This window comes from Zootoca vivipara, chromosome 2 (genome assembly GCF_965207765.1).
Source record: "Zootoca vivipara chromosome 2, rZooViv2.hap1.1, whole genome shotgun sequence".
NCBI classification, from domain to species: Eukaryota; Metazoa; Chordata; class Lepidosauria; order Squamata; family Lacertidae; genus Zootoca; species Zootoca vivipara.
Window position 1 is genome coordinate 108,054,910 of NC_142584.1, and position 20,212 is coordinate 108,075,121.

At 46.4% G+C, this 20,212-nt stretch overlaps 1 protein-coding gene and 1 long non-coding RNA gene across 2 annotated transcripts; both read right to left on the reverse strand.

The window, feature by feature from the left end:
• Window positions 1–507: 507 nt before the first annotated feature.
• On the reverse strand, window positions 508–3,284 carry IER3 (immediate early response 3). The gene is made up of 2 exons (XM_035107897.3): window positions 3,026–3,284; window positions 508–1,827 (listed from the first exon to the last, which is right to left on the reverse strand). Exons 1-2 carry the CDS (start codon window positions 3,251–3,253, stop codon window positions 1,501–1,503), a joined length of 555 nt encoding a protein of 184 aa, XP_034963788.1. The 5' UTR covers window positions 3,254–3,284; the 3' UTR covers window positions 508–1,500.
• A 5,122-nt stretch (window positions 3,285–8,406) lies between these two features.
• Window positions 8,407–16,943, reverse strand: LOC148687039 (uncharacterized). The gene is made up of 2 exons (XR_015948609.1): window positions 16,816–16,943; window positions 8,407–8,587 (listed from the first exon to the last, which is right to left on the reverse strand). It is a non-coding gene; the product is annotated as an uncharacterized LOC148687039 (long non-coding RNA).
• Window positions 16,944–20,212: the final 3,269 nt, after the last annotated feature.

Sequence of the window (20,212 nt, forward strand, 5' to 3'; positions counted from 1 at the left end):
TTGCACTTTGACGTGCTTTCGAACTGCTAGGTTGGCAGGAGCAGGGACCGAGCAACAGCTCACCCCGTCGTGGGGATTCGAACCGCCGACTTTCTGATTGGCAAGCCCTAGGCTCTGTGGTTTAACCCACAGCGCCACCCGCGCTGAAGTACTACTAGGCTATAGCCTGCTTGAGCAGGCTCTTGGTGACCATTAAATCCCTTCTGAACCTAGGAAACTGCCGTATGCTGAGCTGGTCCATTTAGCTCAGTGTTGTCTACAATGACTGGCAGTGGTTATCCGGGGTTTCAGATAGGGATGTCTCCCAACACTACCCAGCGATGTTGAGGATCGAACCTGGAACTGCCAGCAAATGCTTTTCTCCCTGAATTGCAGCCCAGAAGCCCCTCTTTGCAGTCATCTGGTCCCCCCCTTTTCTATTATATCTCCTAGCCCACTGGGCTATCCTCCTCCCACAACACTTTGACAGAAGTGTCAGTCAGACCAAAAGAAAAAAGAAAAAGTGTGTCTCATGTAAAACATTTATTCACTTTTGTTCACAGAACATACAGAGTTCAGACAATTCATCTGCAATAGCGTGGACACGCACAAGTGCAATTCGCAAAAGAAATCTACGGCAATTTCGGAAATGCTGGTGTGGAAGCGGTCACTGCTTTTGAGAGCATGCTTACACAGTAAGCAAACACTGCTGGCTAATATCCAGAGCAGAATAAATTTTAACTCAAGTCTCCTATGATGCCTTTGCTGTTCCTCTTCACTGTGTCCTTCTCTGTCAATGAGCCAGAATTGCTGTGGCTTGTTTTTTTCCATCAGCCACAGAATTGTCAGAGCTTGTGGGGGGGGGGGTTGTTACCGGTCTGGTTTTCTGTACTCTCAGAGCTGTCACACTAATAATTTCCCCACCAGACCAGCTAATAACATCATAGCACCATCCTCCAATGTTCCCAACCCTACTTTAATCTTCATAATTTTTTAAAATATTTCCCCACTTAAGCTCTAATACGATTATGTTCGGCCACGACAGAGAAAGACGTACATTAAAAGTTGTGTGTGTTTTTATTTCAGCCCAACAGTGTAAGCCAGCCAGCATTTTCACTTGCAAACTCCCAGTTTCACGAAGATTTAAATTAAGTCAGTTTAAATTAAACACATTAAATTATACATATTATTAATTACTATTATTATTAATTAAATAAATATTAAATTAACATCCTTCACTCTGCCTGCCAGATGTCTGATCTGCTGCAGAAATAAAATAACATTTTTTAAAAAAACAACCTTCCCCTTTCCGTTCAAAATGTAGTGCTGGTTCAAGTTTCTTTTGACGTCAGTCTTGCTGGGTTTGGAGCAAAATTGCTCTAGAATGCCAGAAGGAGCTGGCTGTGTTTCAAACGGCATTTAACTCATTCGTGGCTTGAATTCTGCTTTTTTTCCCCTCAAGCCAGATGTGAGCACTCCAGCCTGGGCTCCCCCCTCAAAGTTCTCTCCCCTTAGGGGTCTTCAGAAAGCAGCTGGCCTCTGCTCCAAAAACTGAGTGATGTCGATGGCGGATTCGGCTGCCTCCCAATCTCCCCAGTCCCAACCGGTGCTATTGGCTGCCTCTTCGATTTCTAAGGAGGCCACGATGAGCTGCTCAAGGAGGTTCTCCCCCAGGGATCCCCTCATCTCTGGAGAGCAGACAGAGACGTTTTCCTCCGCATTCTGGGAGGCGTCCACGACAGCGAAGTCTTCCTCAGCACTGTAGACTTGGAAGAAGATGATAGTGAGAAGGATAACGAAAAGGTGTTTGACGTAGCTTCGCTCCTCTGCGGGATAGTAGCGCTTTACCTGTAAGGAGAGGAAGAGCAGGCAATTAGAAACACATTCCCATTTGCAGTTAAGCGTGTTTCCCAGAATCCCTTTCAGCTGGCAACAGCGGCAGCCTAGAAATCCAGGTGCAGGGCGGCCCTTTTCCCAGAATGCAATGCTGTTTCCCACTCTCCTTTGCACCAAACTCACCAGTTATTTCCCTCTGCTCTCAGCAGGCTGCATTTCTCAAAACACACCCCTCCTAATCTCACCTATGCAGTTACTTAGCTCCACCCCACCCCCACCCCAATTCACAATCACCCTTCCTCAGATCAAAATTCAAGGGGGGGGGGGAAACCCCAAAACAAATATTGGCTCTGCTCCACTAGGGAGAGTCCTTGCTACCAAAACCTTATAGAGGAGAGGGAACTATCTCCCCATTGCTTCAGTGGGGAGGGAAGCAGGTAACATGGGATCCTGCCTCTGTACCTGTCTCAGCATGTTTGACTGGGTTGCCATCTTCCCTGCTGGCAAAGCTCTTTGTTTTTTTCCCCTTCATCCACTCCCCCCGCCCCCACCTTTTTGGCAAAGCCCATGCGTTCCTGGCAGATGCATGACGTAAATCAAAGAGCTTGCCTCCTCACCTTGCAGATAGATGCAAGGATAGGGAAAGTTTTGCCCGTGGGGGGGTTTAGTCAGCCTCAGCCGTGCAACTTTGGGCAGCTCAGGAGGCTTGCCAGGAAAGGGTGGGAACTAGGAGTGGATATTATGGAATGCGCACCGTACACAGAAAACACATTCTGTCTCTACACAAAGAATCCTGGGAACTGTGTTGTTGTTGTTTTAAAAGAATGTGCTGGGAATTGTAGCTCTGTGAGGGGCAAACTAAAGTCCCCAGAATTCTCAGGGGTGTTCTTTAAATGTAGGGTGTTTGCAAAACCTTATTTAGCTCCTCTTCCTTTCCCCCACCCTTCTTCTTAGAAACCTAGAATCCTGCTCTTGCCCTCTGCGTTATTCTCTTGAGGTGGATTGGGGAGAATCTGCTGATCTCCCCAAAAGCTGCCATCCTACCTGGGGGAAAAGCTCCCACTGAACTCATTGGGCTTACTTCTTGGGTAGAGGCGCTGTTAAGAGGAGACCCACTTCTCTGCCCCTCAGGAAAAACCGCGCCCCCACCCCCTTCCAGATGAACCCAGGAGTCCGAGCTCCCCTGCTGGGCGTGAGTGCGCTCACTTACCACTCGGGGATAAAGCACCCTCCGGGATCTCTTCTTGATCCTGCTCGGTTTGGAGAGGTTCCTGGGAGCCGGGCTTTCCCCGGCTTCCGGGAGAGGATCGAAAGTGAAGTATTGGGGCCCGGTGGGCTCAGGCCTGCCGGGGCCAGGGACCATCTTAAGGGCGGGCAGAGCTGGCGTGCAAGCGTAGCACATCGTCGCAGAGGCGCCGTACAAGGTATTGGTATTCATGCAGCGAGAGCAAGCAGAGAGCGAAGCGACCGTTTGTCAGATTGACTAAGGCGCCCGCCGGCCCGGGGTTTTTATGAATGGCAGAGGCCGCGCCCCCGCCGCCACCCGATTGGCCAAGGGAGCCTGATGCTCAGCAGACAGCTCAGCCTGGAAAATCCAGACCTTCCAAAGTGCAGAGCTGGCTGAGCGCCCGGGAGGAAATGTGAGGCAATGGCACGCACAGAGAGAGAGAGAGAGAGAGAGAGAGAGAGAGAGTGAAAACGGAGGGAAGAAGGCCAGCATTGCGTAATTTGCAAAGAGCAGAGCGATATAGGCTGAAAACAAACAAGCGCGCCAGTGCCCTTTCCTCATTTAATAGCTCGCTGCCTATATGGATGCACAAATCCAGGGCCGGATTTAGGTTTGATGAGGCCCTAAGGCAGCTACTGAAGGTAGTGGGGCCCTTTATATGTCCAGATGTCTTTTGTCAACAACAAATTGCCGCTGTTTTTTGTGTTGAATATACAGGTGAAAAACTCGGAAAATTAGAATATCGTCGAAAAGTGCATTTATTTCAGTAATGCAACTTATTATTTTTTCTTTTTCTTTTAATTTTTAGAAATGCTTTCTTTTGGAAATTCCACAGTAATAAAACAAATAGTTACAATAATACAAAAATAAACATTGCTATTACATTTCATTAATTACATTCCATTTATAAGTGACCCACCTAATGACAAATAATTACAGTTACAATACATAAAGGCTTGACATATCTTGCTTTGCATATAGCTTGTTTAGCTTATACAGTGGTACCTTGGGTTAAGAACTTAATTCATTCTGGAGTCCATTCTTAACCTGAAACTGTTCTTAACCTGAGGTACCACTTTAGCTAATGGGGCCTCCCAACGCCGCGCGATTTCTGTTCTCATCCTGAAGTAAATATCTTAACCCGAGGTGGTATTTCTGGGTTAGCGGAGTCTGTAACCTGAAGCGTCTGTAACCTGAAGCGTCTGTAACCCGAGGTACCACTGTACATAAATCCGGCACTGCACACATCCTGCCCTGGCCTTTGAAATACACAAAGAAGCCAGTGCAGAAGGTGAATAAAGAATGGATAATATTTAAAGAATATTTGAAAAACTATTATGATAGCAAACACCTCCTGGCAGACCTTAAATGATTCTTGTAATGTATAGACAACAAACTAAAAAATATTTCTCTGAAGGAAATTAAGAAAACAATGTAGAATAATATGATACTATGTGTCAGGGAGTTGTTGCGGCTACTGCCGAGTAAAGACACTCCAGTCCGTTGTGTCTTTAAAGGTTTTATTGTGCATACTATTTACAGTGCAGAGATAGCAGAAAACATGACCTCCTAGTCACTCTCAGAACCCGGCAATGGCGCCCATCGGCTTCGGGGCCAGCATAATAACCTGGGCACCCTGAAATGCCAGCCCCTCCCCTGCGTTTGGGTGCGCGCCTCAATTCGGGTGCCAGAAGGAGCGGTGCCCCTTCTTCCCCTTGCTGGATGGGGCAGTGCCTGGGCTCCGACGTCTCCCTGAGCCGTCCCTCCTCCACTTGTTGGTCAGAGGGCTCTGATGCCTCGCTGAGCCTTCCCTCCTCCATTCCCCTTCCCCCTGACCCGCAGCTAGCACTGTCGCTGGGCGAAGTGCTGGTCAGGATGATGGGGGGAGGCTCCCTGTAGGGAGTCCCCCTGACACTATGTAAAACAAACAAACAAACAAACAAATGAGACTTTGTTGTTTTGAGAGCAATCAGAAGTTTATTTTGTCCTTTTTATCTTCATTTTCTATTTCCTTTTCCTTTTCCTTTTTTGTTGTATTTTTCTTTTTCTTGCGCAGTGTTTGTGCATAAACTGTAATATGGCAAATTGTTGTGTAAATATGTGCTGAATGTTTCACCAAGATTTGTAAAAACAGAAAGGGGGGAAAAGAAATACACAAAGAGGCCAGTGACTTTTATAAATCTATGCAGCGCAACATCTGCACACACAGACAGGTGTTGTTGTTGATGATGATGTTGTTGGTGGTGGTGCACTGGGGTCTACTTGAACAGATAGAAGTGGACAGGGGTTCTGTCATGGATGCTTTAATAATAGAATTGTAGCGTTGGAAGGGACCCTGAGGATCATCTAGTCCAACCTGCTGCAATACAGGAATACGCAGCTGTACCTGATTTGCCTGGCAGGTCAAAATTTTAATAAGGAACGGTGAAAAATTATAACTTATCTTAAAAAACCATTGTAAACAGTTAAAATCGTTAGCAGGATTGGAATGGCACTTGTAGTTTAATGGTGGATTTTGCACACAAATGGAGGGGTAAAAGATTTTGGATTGTCATAAAGGATGCAGGAGGAAATGATTAACAATAGGGCCCACAAAGGGGAGGAGGGAAGGCCAAGAGATTCCTTGGAATCTTGTTTTTATGTCGTAAGTTGGACATCTGACTGTAAAATTTTAATTTGAGAAACAAAATAAATAAATAAATTAATTTAAAAAAGAGAAAAGAATAAGCAGCTGTCCCAAATGGGGATTGAACCCACAACCTTGGCATTATCAGCACCACAGTCTAACCAACGGAGCTATCTAGCTGACATATTTAACTGAGAATTCCCGCACTGCAGAGAGTTGGATGAGATTACCCTTCGGGCCCCTTCCAACTCTACAGTTCTACGATTCTATGAAAGCTTAAAGGTAAAGGGACCCCTGACCATTAGGTCCAGTCGCGGGCAACTCTGGGGTTGCGGTGCTCACCTCGCTTTATTGGCCGAGGGAGCCGGCGTACAGCTTCCAGGTCATGTGGCCAGCATGACTAAGCCGCTTCTGGCGAACCAGAGCAGCACACGGAAACGCCGTTTACCTTCCTGCCAGGGGGGGTACCTATTTATCTACAGTACTTGCACTTTGCTGTGCTTTTGAACTGCTAGGTTGGCAGGAGCTGGGACCAAACAACGAGAGCTCTCCCCGTCGCGGGGATTTGAACCACCAACCTTCTGATCGGCAAGCCCTAGGCTCTGTGGTTTAACCCACAGCACTACCTGCAACCCCTATGAAAGCTTACGGTGTAATAAATGACCGTGTTGGTCTTCAGGGCGCCACAAGACTCTGCTGTCCTACACACACACACACACACACACACACACACACACACACACAGAGTGAATGGACAATGAAAGATTCCTGCATTGCCGAGGGGGGTTGGACTAGATGACCCCTGGGGTACCATCCAACTCTGCAATTCTATTATTCTATGGCTACAAAGCGCATGGCTATGTTCAGCCTCCACTGTTGGAGGCAGCATGACTCTTGGATACCAGTTGTCGGGAGCTGCAGGCAAGAGAAGACCTCACAAAGATGTGCCAAGAGGCAGTTCCAGGTAAGGAAAAGAACAGGAAAGAACAAAAGACCTTGGTATGACGGAGGAGATTTGGAAGTGGAGGTGCTGAAGGTCACAGACAGCATTGAGGTGAGGATAGAGAGAAATAAGGGCAGGAGAGAGGCAAGGAAGGCTTCAAAGGTAAACACAGGGCTTGGCTGCAGGTTGAAAGCCAGTGTAGGGACTGAAGGAGAGGACACTTTTTATACACTCTCAAAATATTGCCCTGAGTTTGGGGAGGGGAGAGTAGGCTCTATGCCGAGATCCCTCTAATGCCTGGGTCCTTTGAACAGCCAGGCTAGCTTCCTGGTGAGGTGATAGCTGGGTGTTGGGCTATTAAGGGGAACAAAGGAAGTGGCTCTGTGCCAGAGGACAAATGGGTAGGTCCCTTTGCCTCAACATGCTAGTAGTTACAAAGAGTCAGATTGATGCTTGATTTCTGTTTGAATCCAAGACTGCGGCTACAGATGAAGCTAGACCCTCTTGGGGTTTAAATGCTGTGAACCCCTCTGTTATAGGCTCAGGTTGAACGTACATATATGTAAATAAACCATACATCATAAAGACACAGCAGTCTACTGTACCTCATTCCAAAGAAAACACGATTCTTGGGTAAGTGACTGGAACCTCTGGAATCTTGCACCGCTCAGAGATTGGGGTTGAACATAACAATAGGCTTGTTGTATTTTAAGGTCTAGGGACGCGGGTGGCGCTGTGGTCTAAACCACAGAATCTCTTGGGCTTGCCAATCAGAAGGTCGGAGGTTCGAATCCCCGCGACGGGGTGAGCTCCTGTCCCAGCTCCTGCCAACCTAGCAGTTCAAAAGCACATCAAAGTGCAAGTAGATAAATAGGTACCAATCCGGCAGGAAGGTAAACGGCGTTTCTGTGTGCTGCTCTGGTTCACCAGAAGTGGCTTAGTCCTGCTGGCCACATGACCCAGAAGCTGTCTGGGGACAAACACCGGTTCCCTCAGCCAGTAAAGCAAGATGAGCACCGCAACACCAGAGTCGTCCGTGACTGGACCTAATGGTCAGTGGTACCTTTACGTTTACCTTATTTTAAGGTAAAAGGTAGAAAGGTAAAAGACCCCTGGATGGTTACATCCAGTCAAAGGCGACTATGGGGTATGGCGCTCATCTCGCTTTCAGGCGAAATGGGTCATGTGACCAGCATGACTAAGTCGCTTCTGGTGGAACGGGACATTGTGACGGAAACCAGAGCGCACAGAAATGCCGTTTACCTTCCCGCCGCAGCTGTACCTATTTATCTCCTTGCATTGGTGTGCTTTTGAACTGCTAGGTTGCCAGGAGCTGGAACAGAGCAATGGAGCTCACCCCATTGCGGGGATTCGAACTGGCAAGCCCAAGAGGCTCAGTGGTTTAGACCACAGCCCCACCCGAGGACCTTAAGGTGAAGAATGGATAAATAACAACAATCCTCAAAATAGGTAAAATTGATGATGCTTTCCAAAGACCATCACTTTACCAGGAAGGTATGAGGAAGCAACAGGGGTCAGATGTATAGCTGTGCACCCCCCATAATATGTCATTTCGGTCTCCCCCACATAAAAATTATTTTGCCAAATGTAACTTCTCTCTGGCACACACCCTCCGAGCGCATGAAATAAACAAGCAACTGTGGCAACACAAATATGCCCTCGTCCTGTCATAAACATCCTGCATGAGGTCCACCCCCACAGCATCCCACTGCTACCTTTAACACGCTCTCCGGCCTCATGAAATTTTGCAAACACACAAACAGTAAGGCCACATATTAGACATGTGCACTTGATGAAATATAGGTCTGACACATGAAAAGGAGAAGAAAGGGAGGCGTAAACAGGCCAAGAAGAAACGTAAAGTTCAGTAGTTGTGGTTTAGTCATTTAGTCGACTCTTCGTGACCCCACGGACCAGAGCACGCCAGGCACTCCTGTCTTCCACAGTTCAGTTACTGGAGGAAAAAGAAAAAGAAAGAAACTGTGGATACGAGAAACAAGTTTAAAGTTTGTAATACAGTCTCATTCACTATTCCCATTCATGTTTGATAGCTGTCAGCTGCCACACAACCTGATGGGGACTCAGGCAGCTGACATAGAATCACTGAAAAGCATGAAAAAAAACCCCACCATCCCTCCAAAGTTTAATTAATACTTACAACCAGCTTACAAAGTGTTGGTGGGGAAACTAAAATGACTGATAAAGTATATATTGCAGTGGAGAAGCAGCGATGAGGTGTGTGTGCTTAACCCAGGCATCCCCAAACTATGGCCCTCCAGATGTTTTGGCCTACAACTCCCATGATCCCTAGCTAAGAGGACCAGTGGTCAGGGATGATGGGAATTGTAGTCCAAAACATCTGGAGGGCTGAAGTTTGGGGGTGCCTGACTTAACCATTTCTCTGATAAGTTTTCCCACTGAAAAAACCCCCTCTACCCACCATCATGTATACACACACACACACACACACACACACACAGAGAGAGAGAGAGAGAGAGAGAGAGAGAGATGCATTCAAGTCATTTTAGACTCTGGACGTAATGGTAGGGTTGCCAGACTCAATAGAGGACAGGACTTCTGTGCCTTTAATTGCCCTGCTCTCTTTTGAGACTGGAAACCTTAAAGAGAAACCAGCAGACCCTTTGCTTGGAAATTAAGCAAAGGGTCTGCTGGTTTCTCTTTAAGGTTTCCAAACTCAAAAGAGAGCAGGGCAATTAAAGGCACAGAAGTCCTGTTCTCTATTGAGTCTGGCAACCCTACTGCTGAGTTCTGCAAAGGCAAAACTGAAACGAAGGATGAGGAAGCAGACAGGTTTGTTAAGAAGGCAGGGAGGCAGGCTTGTGGTGACGGCAGCTGGCTAAGGTTGGTGTGGCTATGTGTCCGTCATCCTGATGGACCAGCCTCTGTTGCTTCTGAGTGCAGGCTGCCCGGATGCCTAATATTCAGGGCCATTATCCATGTCAAAGGATGGGCCAAACTGACAGTAGAATTAGTCTCCCATTGAACCATCATTGTCTCAGCCTCCCTGGTGTTCCGTGTAGATTAGGAACCTCCTTATATCTCAATTAATTGGCTCCACCCAGTTAAGGACCTCTCTCACTTCTTTTCAGCAGTAAATTTGGATTTCCCGTATCCAGGGGCGATCTGAATTGGGAGAACAATCCAGCGCCAGACTGTCATCATTTTGTTACCAGACGCATTGCAGTGGGATCCCCTCCCCTATCATGTGTCTGAGTCAGAACGCTTCCCCCCCCCCACCTTTTACATAGATGCTACTCCCCCTGTGTTTCTCATTGATTTCTCAGGAATGGATTGCCGCAATGCACTCCGCGTGGGGCTTCCCTTGTGCTTGGCCTGGAAACTAGAGCTAGTGCACAATGCTGCAGCATTGAGAGCCAGTGTGGTGTAGTGGTTAAGAGCGGTAGACTCGTAATCTGGGGAACCGGGTTCGATTCCCCGCTCCTCCACATGCAGCTGCTGGGTGACCTTGGGCTAGTCACACTTCTCTGAAGTCTCTCAGCCTCACTCACCTCACAGAGTGTTTGTTGTGGGGGAGGAAGGGAAAGGAGAATGTGAGCCGCTTTGAGACTCCTTAGGGTAGTGATAAAGCGGGATATCAAATCCAAACTACTCTTCTTCACGGTTGCTGACAGCACCACAACCCTGTCAGCATATTGCACTTCTGCTCAGATATCTGCACAGGTTGATTTGTTACTGACCCAAGCTTGAGGTATATAAAGCTCTTAATGGCTTGGGACCAGTTTATTTGGGGGGAACCATAGTATCCCATAGGAGAAGGGGGACAATGTGGATAGAGGCTAGTTCAGGGGTCAGTCAGCAACCTTTTTCAGCAGTAGGGGCTGGTCCACTGTCCCTCAGACCTTGTGGGGGGCCGGATTATATTTGGGGGGGGGGAATGAAGGGAAATGAACGAATTCCTATGCCCCACAAATAACCCAGAGATGCATCTTAAATAAAAGGGCACATTCTACTCATGTAAAAACCAGGCAGGCCCCACAAATAACCCAGAGATGCATTTTAAATAAAAGTACACATTCTACTCATGTGAAAACACGCTGATTCCTCAACCGTCTAGTTCACACGGACTACAGGTATGGACAGGAAACAGCAGTTTAGTGTGAAGAGCGTCGAGATCAAATGTGCTTTTTTTGTGGACTACACTTGGTCAAATGGTGGGAGGGGAATATACCCTGAACGTATTATATCCTGTTTGCGTCTAGACAGACCTTATATTTTATGAATGTATTTCTGACGGAGTGTCAACTGTATTCCTGAGAAGACCAAATGTGAACTGGAACTTGTTCGGTTTGCATCATCTCACATTCACAGTAAGTCAACCCCACGAACATAAAAGTTATAAATATCTCACAGCCCCTTACTCATCATTCTTGCCAAGAAGGGTGAGGAACAGAGAAAGTGCGGGAACTCAGCTGGCAGTAGCGGCAGTAGGAGGAACATTATTTTTCCCATCAAGGAAAGAATTGAAAGTTAGAACACACACACACACACACACACAGAGAGAGAGAGAGAGAGAGAGAGAGAGAGAGAGAGAGAGAGAGAGGAGGGCAAGGGGGGGGAACCGAGAAACTGTTCTATAGAATGCACCAGTTCAAAATGAACTAGTTCTATTTAACAAAGTTCATTGAATTAGTTCAAAAAAATCTCTGAACTAAACCTGAAGGTGGTTCCTACAATTTCTGGGTGAACCAAACGTGAATTAAGTTCATTTGGGGGCAGAGCTTTGAGTTTGTTCCCTCACCTGTGCTTTTTTTTACTCTTTTAAACTCTTTTGGCCTTTAAGCTGAAAGATAGGAATTGCAGGGCAAAATAAATTAAACAATTCACATTCCAGTGTGTGTGTGTGTGTGTGTGTGTGTGTGTGTGTGTTAATTTTTTTTGTGTTCTCAAGCATATTTAATCCCTAGACACAGCATTTTGTAACATTCCCGAATGCTGAAAATAAATTGCCAGATTTCATTTGAGTCAACTTGAATTTAACAGTGAACTGAAGTAGTTCGTTCCGTAAAGGGGACAGATGTGCACATAAATTCTTCTTTTCTACATTTTGAACTAGTATTATTTGTTCCTTTTTTTAAAATGAACTTTCCAAATTCTGCCTGTATCACATTTCATTTGGCCCTAAGTGAAGGTCTCTTTTAAAAATGGAAATTTTACGTGATTTGTTACTAATGTAGGTATATCTGACACGCTACATAGTCTACATTCCTCCCTATTGGTGGGTGTTTGCAGTACACAATCCCAAGTTTCCTCTTTCCTCCCACCACATGACCCAAGATGCCCCAAGAAACTGTGTTGTTGTTTTTTTAAACAGTGGGTGGATTTGACAAGGCAACTGTTTATAGGGAACCCTGGCACGAGATATTCTTTGTGTGCAGTTACTCTTCAAGCCATGTTTACATCTGGACCCAATTCATGGTTATACAACAAAGAATAGGAATTGGGGGGAAGTGTTATCTTGTTTCTTCCCAGTCACATAAATAGCTTGTGTGTCCAAGGGCAATTTGGGTAGATGAATGGAAAGGGGGGGGGAACCCTATTGGCAATCTTGCAGGCAGAGGAACTCTGCCATTCTAGAGGGAGAGCCAGCTCTGGGTTCCTTTCTCTCCCTCACTCAAAAACTATATTAAAAATTTACAGTCCAAGCAATCCAGATTCCCTTCATTGCAAGCCAGGGATGAGTGGGAAAGAAACATTTCTAAATTTTGCATCATATTTCTAGGAACCTCCTTCAGATGATGCCTGAAACCTATTTCTAGAAATATGAGTAGAAATATTTATTGGCACCTGAGTAGCCAGAACCATAGCAGGTCAAAAGCTTGTTCCAAGTTCAACCGCACTGTGTGCTTAATGTAAAATGAGCCACGGGGTCCTGCTATTCAAAGCTCACGTTGCATTTTGGGGAGGTATGAACTGATGCTCGCAGGCGAGCAACGAGCGCACCTGACTTTCAGTTCACCCTAAAGAACACGAGAAGAAGGCCCATGTTGCAGCTCAGTAACACGCTGAGTGTAAATGCAGAAGATCCCGGGTTCAATCTTTGCCATTCCCAGGAAGAGATTAGAAAATCACGGCTCTGAAACTACCAGCCAGTTTGGTCAGTGTCGAGCTAGACGGACCAATGGTCTGACTCCTGTGTAATGTAAGAAGAGCCCTGCTGGATCAGGCCAAAGGCAAATAGTTCTGTTTCCCAGTCTCCAACTAGATGTCTCACGGAGCAGCTGTTCAACTGCATCCAATGCAGCTGAATGTTGGAAGATTCAGGACAGATGAAAGAAAGCAGAATTAAACTATGGAACGTGCTCCCACAGGAGTCGGTGATGGTCACCAAGTTGGGTGATCTCACTCAGCTTTAACCCTACACTCTGCAAGGGATGTAGGGGACGTGGGTTTGCCGATTGGAAGCTCGGCGGTTTGAATCCCTGCGACGGGGTGAGCTCCCGTTGCTCCGTCCCAGCTCCTGCCAACCTATTATTATTATTATTATTATTATTATTATTATTATTATTATTATACATCCGACCCCTTTTGTTTCCTCATACCTTCCTGGTAAAGTGATGGTATTTGGAAAGCATCACCAATTTTACCTATTTTGAGGATTGTTGTTATTTACCCATTCTTCACCTTAAGGTCCTCGGGTGGGGCTGTGGTCTAAACCACTGAGCCTCTTGGGCTTGCCATTTCAAATCCCCTCAATGGGGTGAGCTCCATTGCTCTGTTCCAGCTCCTGCCAACCTAGCAGTTCGAAAGCACGCCAGTGCAAGTAGATAAATAGGTGCCACTGCGGCAGGCAAAAGGCGTTCCTGTGCGCTCTGGTTTCCGTCACAGTGTTCCGTTGCACCAGAAGTGGTTTAGTCCTGCTGGCCACATGAGCCAGAAAGCTGTCTGTGGACAAACGCCGGCTCCCTCGGCCTGAAAGTGAGATGAGTGCCGCAACCCCATCAATGCCTTTGACTGGACTTAATCCGTCCAGGGGTCCTTTACCTTTTTATCTTTATCTTTTGCATGAGAGAGAGAGAGAGAGAAGAAAGAAAGAAAGAAAGAAAGAAAGAAAGAAAGAAAGAAAGAAAGAAAGAAAGAAAGAGAGAGAGAGAGAGGGAGAGGGAGAGGGAGAGGGAGAAAGAAAGAAAGAAAGAAAGAAAGAAAGAAAGAAAGAAAGAAAGAAAGAAAGAAAGAAAGAAAGAAAGAAAGAAAAGTTATCATCAGGAAAGCCTATGGCTGCCATCTTGCAATTTAAGAAAAACTAGATTGAGGTGAGCCAGGGGCAAGTTTTAACTGGCTAGGATAGGAGTGGCGAACCTCCAGGATTGGCCTGCCAGGGGGTTCAAATTTGGCATGGGATACCGTTTCCCAAAAACTACACCCGCCGTGCCTGCACCTGATGTGATGTCTGATTTGGCAGATATGGAGACGAAGCTGCCATGCCCAAGCAGAAGTGTTAAAGTGCACTCCTAGCTGTGCATTGGCAAGAGAAAGCAGGTTTCAGCTGATGGGCCAAAACCTGCTGAATCAGGTGTGCCGGAGAGTCCCCCGCAAGCAACACCCTCGCACACCCAATGCCTGCAGGAAGCAGGCTTCTGTGGGCGGTACAGCCAAAGTCAGCTGAATCGAGTGCAGAAGGGAGTTCCTTGTGGTGAACACCGCAGCACAGCTGCTGGGCGGGGTTTCTCTGAAGTCCTAGCTTCAGGACTTCAAAGGGGCCAACCACCTGGTGCTGTCGTGACATCATGGGATGCGCAGGTGGGCACCTCCTGTTAGATTTGGTCCGGGAGGCCAGATGCTGATAAGGATTTGGCCTGTGGAGCAAGAAGTTCCCCCATCTCTTAATTCCATCTTAGAGTATGGTGAACTTTTAGGTAGTAGATGCTAAGGTACTTTTTGAGTATGTTGAAAGTGGAAACGAGGAACTTCTGAGAGTCTTGGAAGAATAGGCGCCAACTCCTAGGGGCCGAGGTCCCTTCGCCACCCCCCAAAAAATCTGAGGGGGCAAGCCCCCCCATTTGATGGGCATTGCCATTCAAATGAGGGGGGGTGCTGCATCTTGTGATGTGGGGCTTACAGACCCTCCAAGTGTCCCTATTTTCCAGGGATGGCCCCAGATTTACAGAAGCTGTCCCAGTTTCTGATTTGATCCTGGAATGTCCCACTTTTCCTTAAAAAGGTAAAGGTAAAGGGACCCCTGACCATTAGGTCCAGTCGTGACCAACTCTGGGGTTGCGCGCTCATCTCGCATTATTGGCAGGAGCTGGGACCGAGCAACGGGAGCTCACCCCGACACAGGGATTCGAACCGCCGACCTTCTGATCAGCAAGCCCTAGGCTCTGTGGTTTAACCCACAGCGCCACCTGGGCCCCCCACTTTTCCTTAGGACATCTCTATTTTCACTGGAGAAATGTTGGCGGGTATAGAGTTATCCAACCCCTGAACCAAGGAGATAAGTAACTCTTCAAACATTAGAAGACACCTGAAGGCAGCCCTGTATAGGGAAGCTTTTAAAATGTTTTATTATGTTTCTATATATGTTGGAACCTGCCTAGCATGGTTGGGGCAACCCACTCAGATGGGTAGGGTATAAGTAATAAAATTATTATTAGTAGCATTATTATTATTATTATTATTATTATTATTATTATTATTATTGAGCCAGTGTAATCTGGGGAACCAGGTTCGCGTCTCCGCTTCTCCACATGCAGCTAGTCCCACTTCTCTGAAGTATCTCAGCCCCACCCACCTCACAGAGTGTTTGTTGTGGGGGAGGAAGGGAAAGGAGAATGTGAGCCGCTTTGAGACTCCTTCGGGTAGTGATAAAGCGGGATATCAAATCCAAACTCCTCCTCCTCCTCCTCTTCTTCATATGACATCATCTGATGTTCAAAAGGTCACCCATTTCCCTTCTACTTTTGCACCCTTTTTCATTTCCTCTGTCCCGCACAGACTCATCTCCTAGAGTCCCCTTTGGCCTCCTTCTCCAGTGCCTCCCTTCCTGTTTTGCACCATGTGGTTTCTATTAAGGGTTTACTTGGTGGTAAGGGTGCCCCGGGACAGAAAAATGTGATGGTATTAAAAAATAGAGAATAAGAGAAGGGGCAGAACCATGGACGCAAACTATCACAGCTCACAGTTAACAAGCCTTCCACGAAGGAGATTTCATAATTTCCCATGACTTTCCTTTCGCTGAACATATTTTACAGGAGGGCTGCTTAAGAACGTAAGCACATAAGAACAGCCTTGTTTCTATATATGTTGGAACCTGCCTAGTGTGGTTGGGGCAACCCAGTCAGATGGGTAGGGTATAAGTAATAAAATTATTATTATTATTATTATTATTATTATTATTATTATTATTATTATTATTATGCCAGTGTAATCTGGGGAACCAGGTTCGCGTCTCCGCTTTTCCACATGCAGCTAGCTGCTGGGTGACCTTGGGCTAGTCACACTTCTCTGAAGTCTCTCGGCCTCACTCACCTCACAGAGTGTTTGTTGTGGGGGAGGAAGGAAAAGGAGAATGTGAGCCGCTTTGAGACTCCTTCGGGTAGTAATAAAGCGGGATATCAAATCCAAACTCTTATTATTATTATTATTATTATTATTATTATGGAATAGGACGTCCCTATTTTCATCAGTGTTGAAGGGTATGATTTTTATTCAAGTTGGCATCGCTGTTTTACAGTTAAGATCTTTCACAAATAACTTTGCACACCAACACACACACACATACACACACATACACAGAGAAAATTGGTTGTTTCATTCATGGTAAACTTTCCCCCCAACACGTACAAAAACAACTTTGGGGGGCAGGAGTTGGAGCAGATAAAGAGTGGGAGATGAAAGGGTTAAGCATCAGGGAAAGGGCTATAGCTCAGTGGTTACAGCCTCTCCATTGCCTCCAGATGTTCCCCAGAAAGGGAGAGAGTCCTTGTTTGAAATTCTGGAGGGCTGCTGCCAGTCAGTGTAGTCACTACTGAACTGGGCAGATCAGTGGTGTGACTCAGTATATGCCATAGCCGTGTTTCCTTCCCCTGGCCCCACGGCAGCCTCTGAATCTGCTTTTGATTCTTTATTTTTTTAAATAAAAAAAAACTGACTGAAACATGAGTAGAATCACGTCGCCGAGCATAATGTGTCGTTTGAGCTTACCGTATGGGAGTGGATGTGGTTGCAGCAGCCACAAAGCCAGCGCTGAGCGCCTTGCAAAGGCGTCATCTGCTACCAAGTGCTATTTCAGGCAGGATGTTTCCTGGAAAGAAAGTGGAAGTAAGCTAACATACTCCAGTAAGCTAACATGCTCCATTGCATCTCGCGCAATTCCACCGGTTCAATTGGGTCCCGCGAACAGGGAAAGAAAAAGGCGGGGGAGGTACGCGTGGGAGTGTTTTTTTGCTGATCCCGGGCTATCCATCATTTTGCTCTGAGGAAACCCATTCTACAAGTACCAGGGTGAACAAATGAAGTGGGAAGCATTGGGCAGAAGCGACACTATTCGTAATTCAAGTGAAAAAATAGGGCAGCTTCAAGAGAAACATTTCAATCTGAAAGTGATAAATGCCACAAATGCCAGAGGCTATAGAGTACAAACCCACATCTCATTTAGCAGGATTTCTGCCTATACAATCAAACCTCAGCTCCCCAACACTTCCGCCACTGTACGTTTCGGCTCCCGAATGCCGAAAACCCAGAAGTAAGTGTTCCAGTTTTCAAACATTTTTCGGAAGCCGATCGTCCGACGTGGCTTCAGTTTGAGAGCAGGAAGCTTCTGCAGCCAATCGGAAGCCGTGCCTCGGTTGTCGAACATTTCGGAAGCCAATCTGGAACAGATTAACTTCAACAACAGAGGTTTGACTGTATTACCAAAATCACCTATATTGCCAAAATATGCACATTTACATATTGCTATTATTATTATTATTATTATTATTATTATTATTATTATTATTATTATTATTATAACGTATTCTGCTTCTCCTGTTCATGGTGAAGAACGTTGATGGGCTGTGACATCCCTAAGACCACTGTCCCGAATCCTGTTCCTGCTTTGGAGATGCTTTGGAGGCAATGTCTGAAATCTTATGGTATAGAAACTTGCTTTGCCTTTTTTAAAAAGAAGCTGCTGAGAGTCTCAGGAGGCTGGATTTGGCATGCAAAACCAGTGTCCATGCTTGAGTGGTGAGTAGGGATGGGGAAGAAGTTTGACTCAGTTTGCACGTAATGGTGAATCGACCCAGTTTGCGCTTCCTGAAACAATATGGGAGTTGAAACACAGCCATCCTTTGACCTCCGCATTTCCCCAAATTTTGCAGGGCAGTTCTCTAACCAAGTAAAATGTACCAAAAAAAAAGTACCAGGGAAAAAGAAGGCATATAAATGTATGTATTAGTGAAAATAAGATACAAAATTGTATCATGCTGGGGGAAATTGCTTGCAGTTATCAAAACTGTATGCAAAATGTGTTTATTGGGAGAAATTCGCACTACAATGTTGATGCATTTCCCATTTAGGTGTTCTGCTCCCCAGCCTGCTAGAATTGGCCAGAGCCTGTGCCCTGCCATTAGGCAACAGGGTGAACTGGCCACACCCCAGCCCTGGCAAGAAAAAGGCTACCAATTGTCAATATGGATGTGGTGTGGGTTTTCATTCTGATTCATTCTCTGACTTAGCAAAGTATCTTAGGCCATCCCAGCCCAGAGCAGTTTTGGAAGTGTTCTTAAGGATTTAATTGCTTTTTAATTAACTGAAAGGATGAGCACCTCCTTGCATAAACATATCCACCTGCCTGAACATGTACGCAATCCTTTGAAAAGAAGAAGGAAAAGGCAAGGTGAATTCTTGTGATATTTCGGCAATGTTCAAGATCTTCCTCCATCCCTCCTTTCCTCTTTCCACTTGGGAATGGACTTGTCCACATGGCAGCACCAGGGGGGGGGAGCAAGGGGCAAGCACCCCCCAGGCAACCCTCTGCCCCCACCCCCATTGCTGGATTTTGTCAGTAGCATATACAGCCATACCTTGGAAGTTGAATGGAATCCAGTCCAGAAGTCCGTTCGACTTCCAAAACATTTGGAAACCAAAGTGCGGCTTCTGATTGGCTGCAGGAGCCAAGGTGTTTGAGATCCAAGGTACGACTGTAATGGTATTATTTCAGAGATGTTAACAAGTGGAACACAACTATGGGTGTAGCCGTAGGGGCAGGGGGGCAGCTGCCCCCTCAAATCAAGTAAATAAAGAAAAATACTTAACTAAAGTAGAAATTGCAGAAAGATTTTGACAGATTTTTCTGAGCACTTGGGGTCAAAAGAAAGTAATTTAAAAGAACTGTTGTTGAGACATGGTAGCTGACAGCGTTCGACACACACGATAAAAGAGCAAGCAATTAAATGTTAAAGAGAATGACAGTGCAGGGAAATGATTTGCTCCTCTGCTCAGGAGCTCAGCCAGAAAAGACATGATAGCTTTAGGAAGTAGTGGGCATGGAAAGGGGAGCAGCCGAAAGCGATGATTGATGCATCCACCCCAAAACCATTGAAACAAATCACCTGCGACCCTGAGTGGAACGCTTTGGAGCATGATTTTCCCCAGTTTATCCGATTGCCTCTGTACAGGGGAAACCCAGATTTACCTGAAGGTAAACCCAGTATACTTGAAGGAGCATCTCCACCCCCATAGTACTGGTTGGGGAAGAACCATTGGAACTGGGAGTGGCCGCAGAGACCATATAACACCGGTCCAGAAAGACCTACATTGGCTCCCAGTACGTTTCCACGCGCTGCTCTGGTTCGCCAGAAGTGGTTTAGTCATGCTGGCCACATGACCTGGAAGCTGTACGCCGGCTTCCTCAGCCAGTAAAGCGAGATGAACGTCGTAACCCCACAGTCGGTCACGACTGGACCTAACAGTCAGGGATCCCTTTACCTTTACCTTATGTTTCAAAGTGTTGGTGCTGACCTTTAAAGCCCTAAACGGCCTGGGCCCAGTATACCTGAAGGGGTGTCTCCACCTCCATCGCTCTGCCTGGACACTGAGGTCCAGCTCTGAAGGTCTTCTGGTGGTTCCCTCCGTGCGAGAAGTGAGGTTGCAGGGAACCAGGCAGAGGGTCTTCTTGGTAGTGGTGCCCGCCCTGTGGAATGCCCTCATATCAGATGCCAAGGAAATAAGCAACTATCCGACTTTTAGGAGACATCTGAAGACAGCCCTGTTTAGGGAAGTTTTTAATGTTTGAAGTTTTATTCTGCTTTTAGTGTTTTTGTTGGGAGCCGCCTAGAGTGGCTGGGGAAACCCAGCCTGATAGGTGGGGTATAAATAAAATCGTTGTTGTTGTTGTTGTTTCCATGGGAAAGCATCAAGATTGGTGTTGTTTGAGGGGAACATCGCACAGACTGCACAAATTAAATGGGAAAATAAGCAGCTGCAGCCACACAGTAAACTCTGGTGTGGAAAGACCCAAGGCCTGTAATTTATCCACAGAAAGAGGTAGACAGAGGCTGTCAGAGGCAGAGGCCCTTTGCATGAGAAGAGTCAGCATGAATGTCCATGTTGGCAT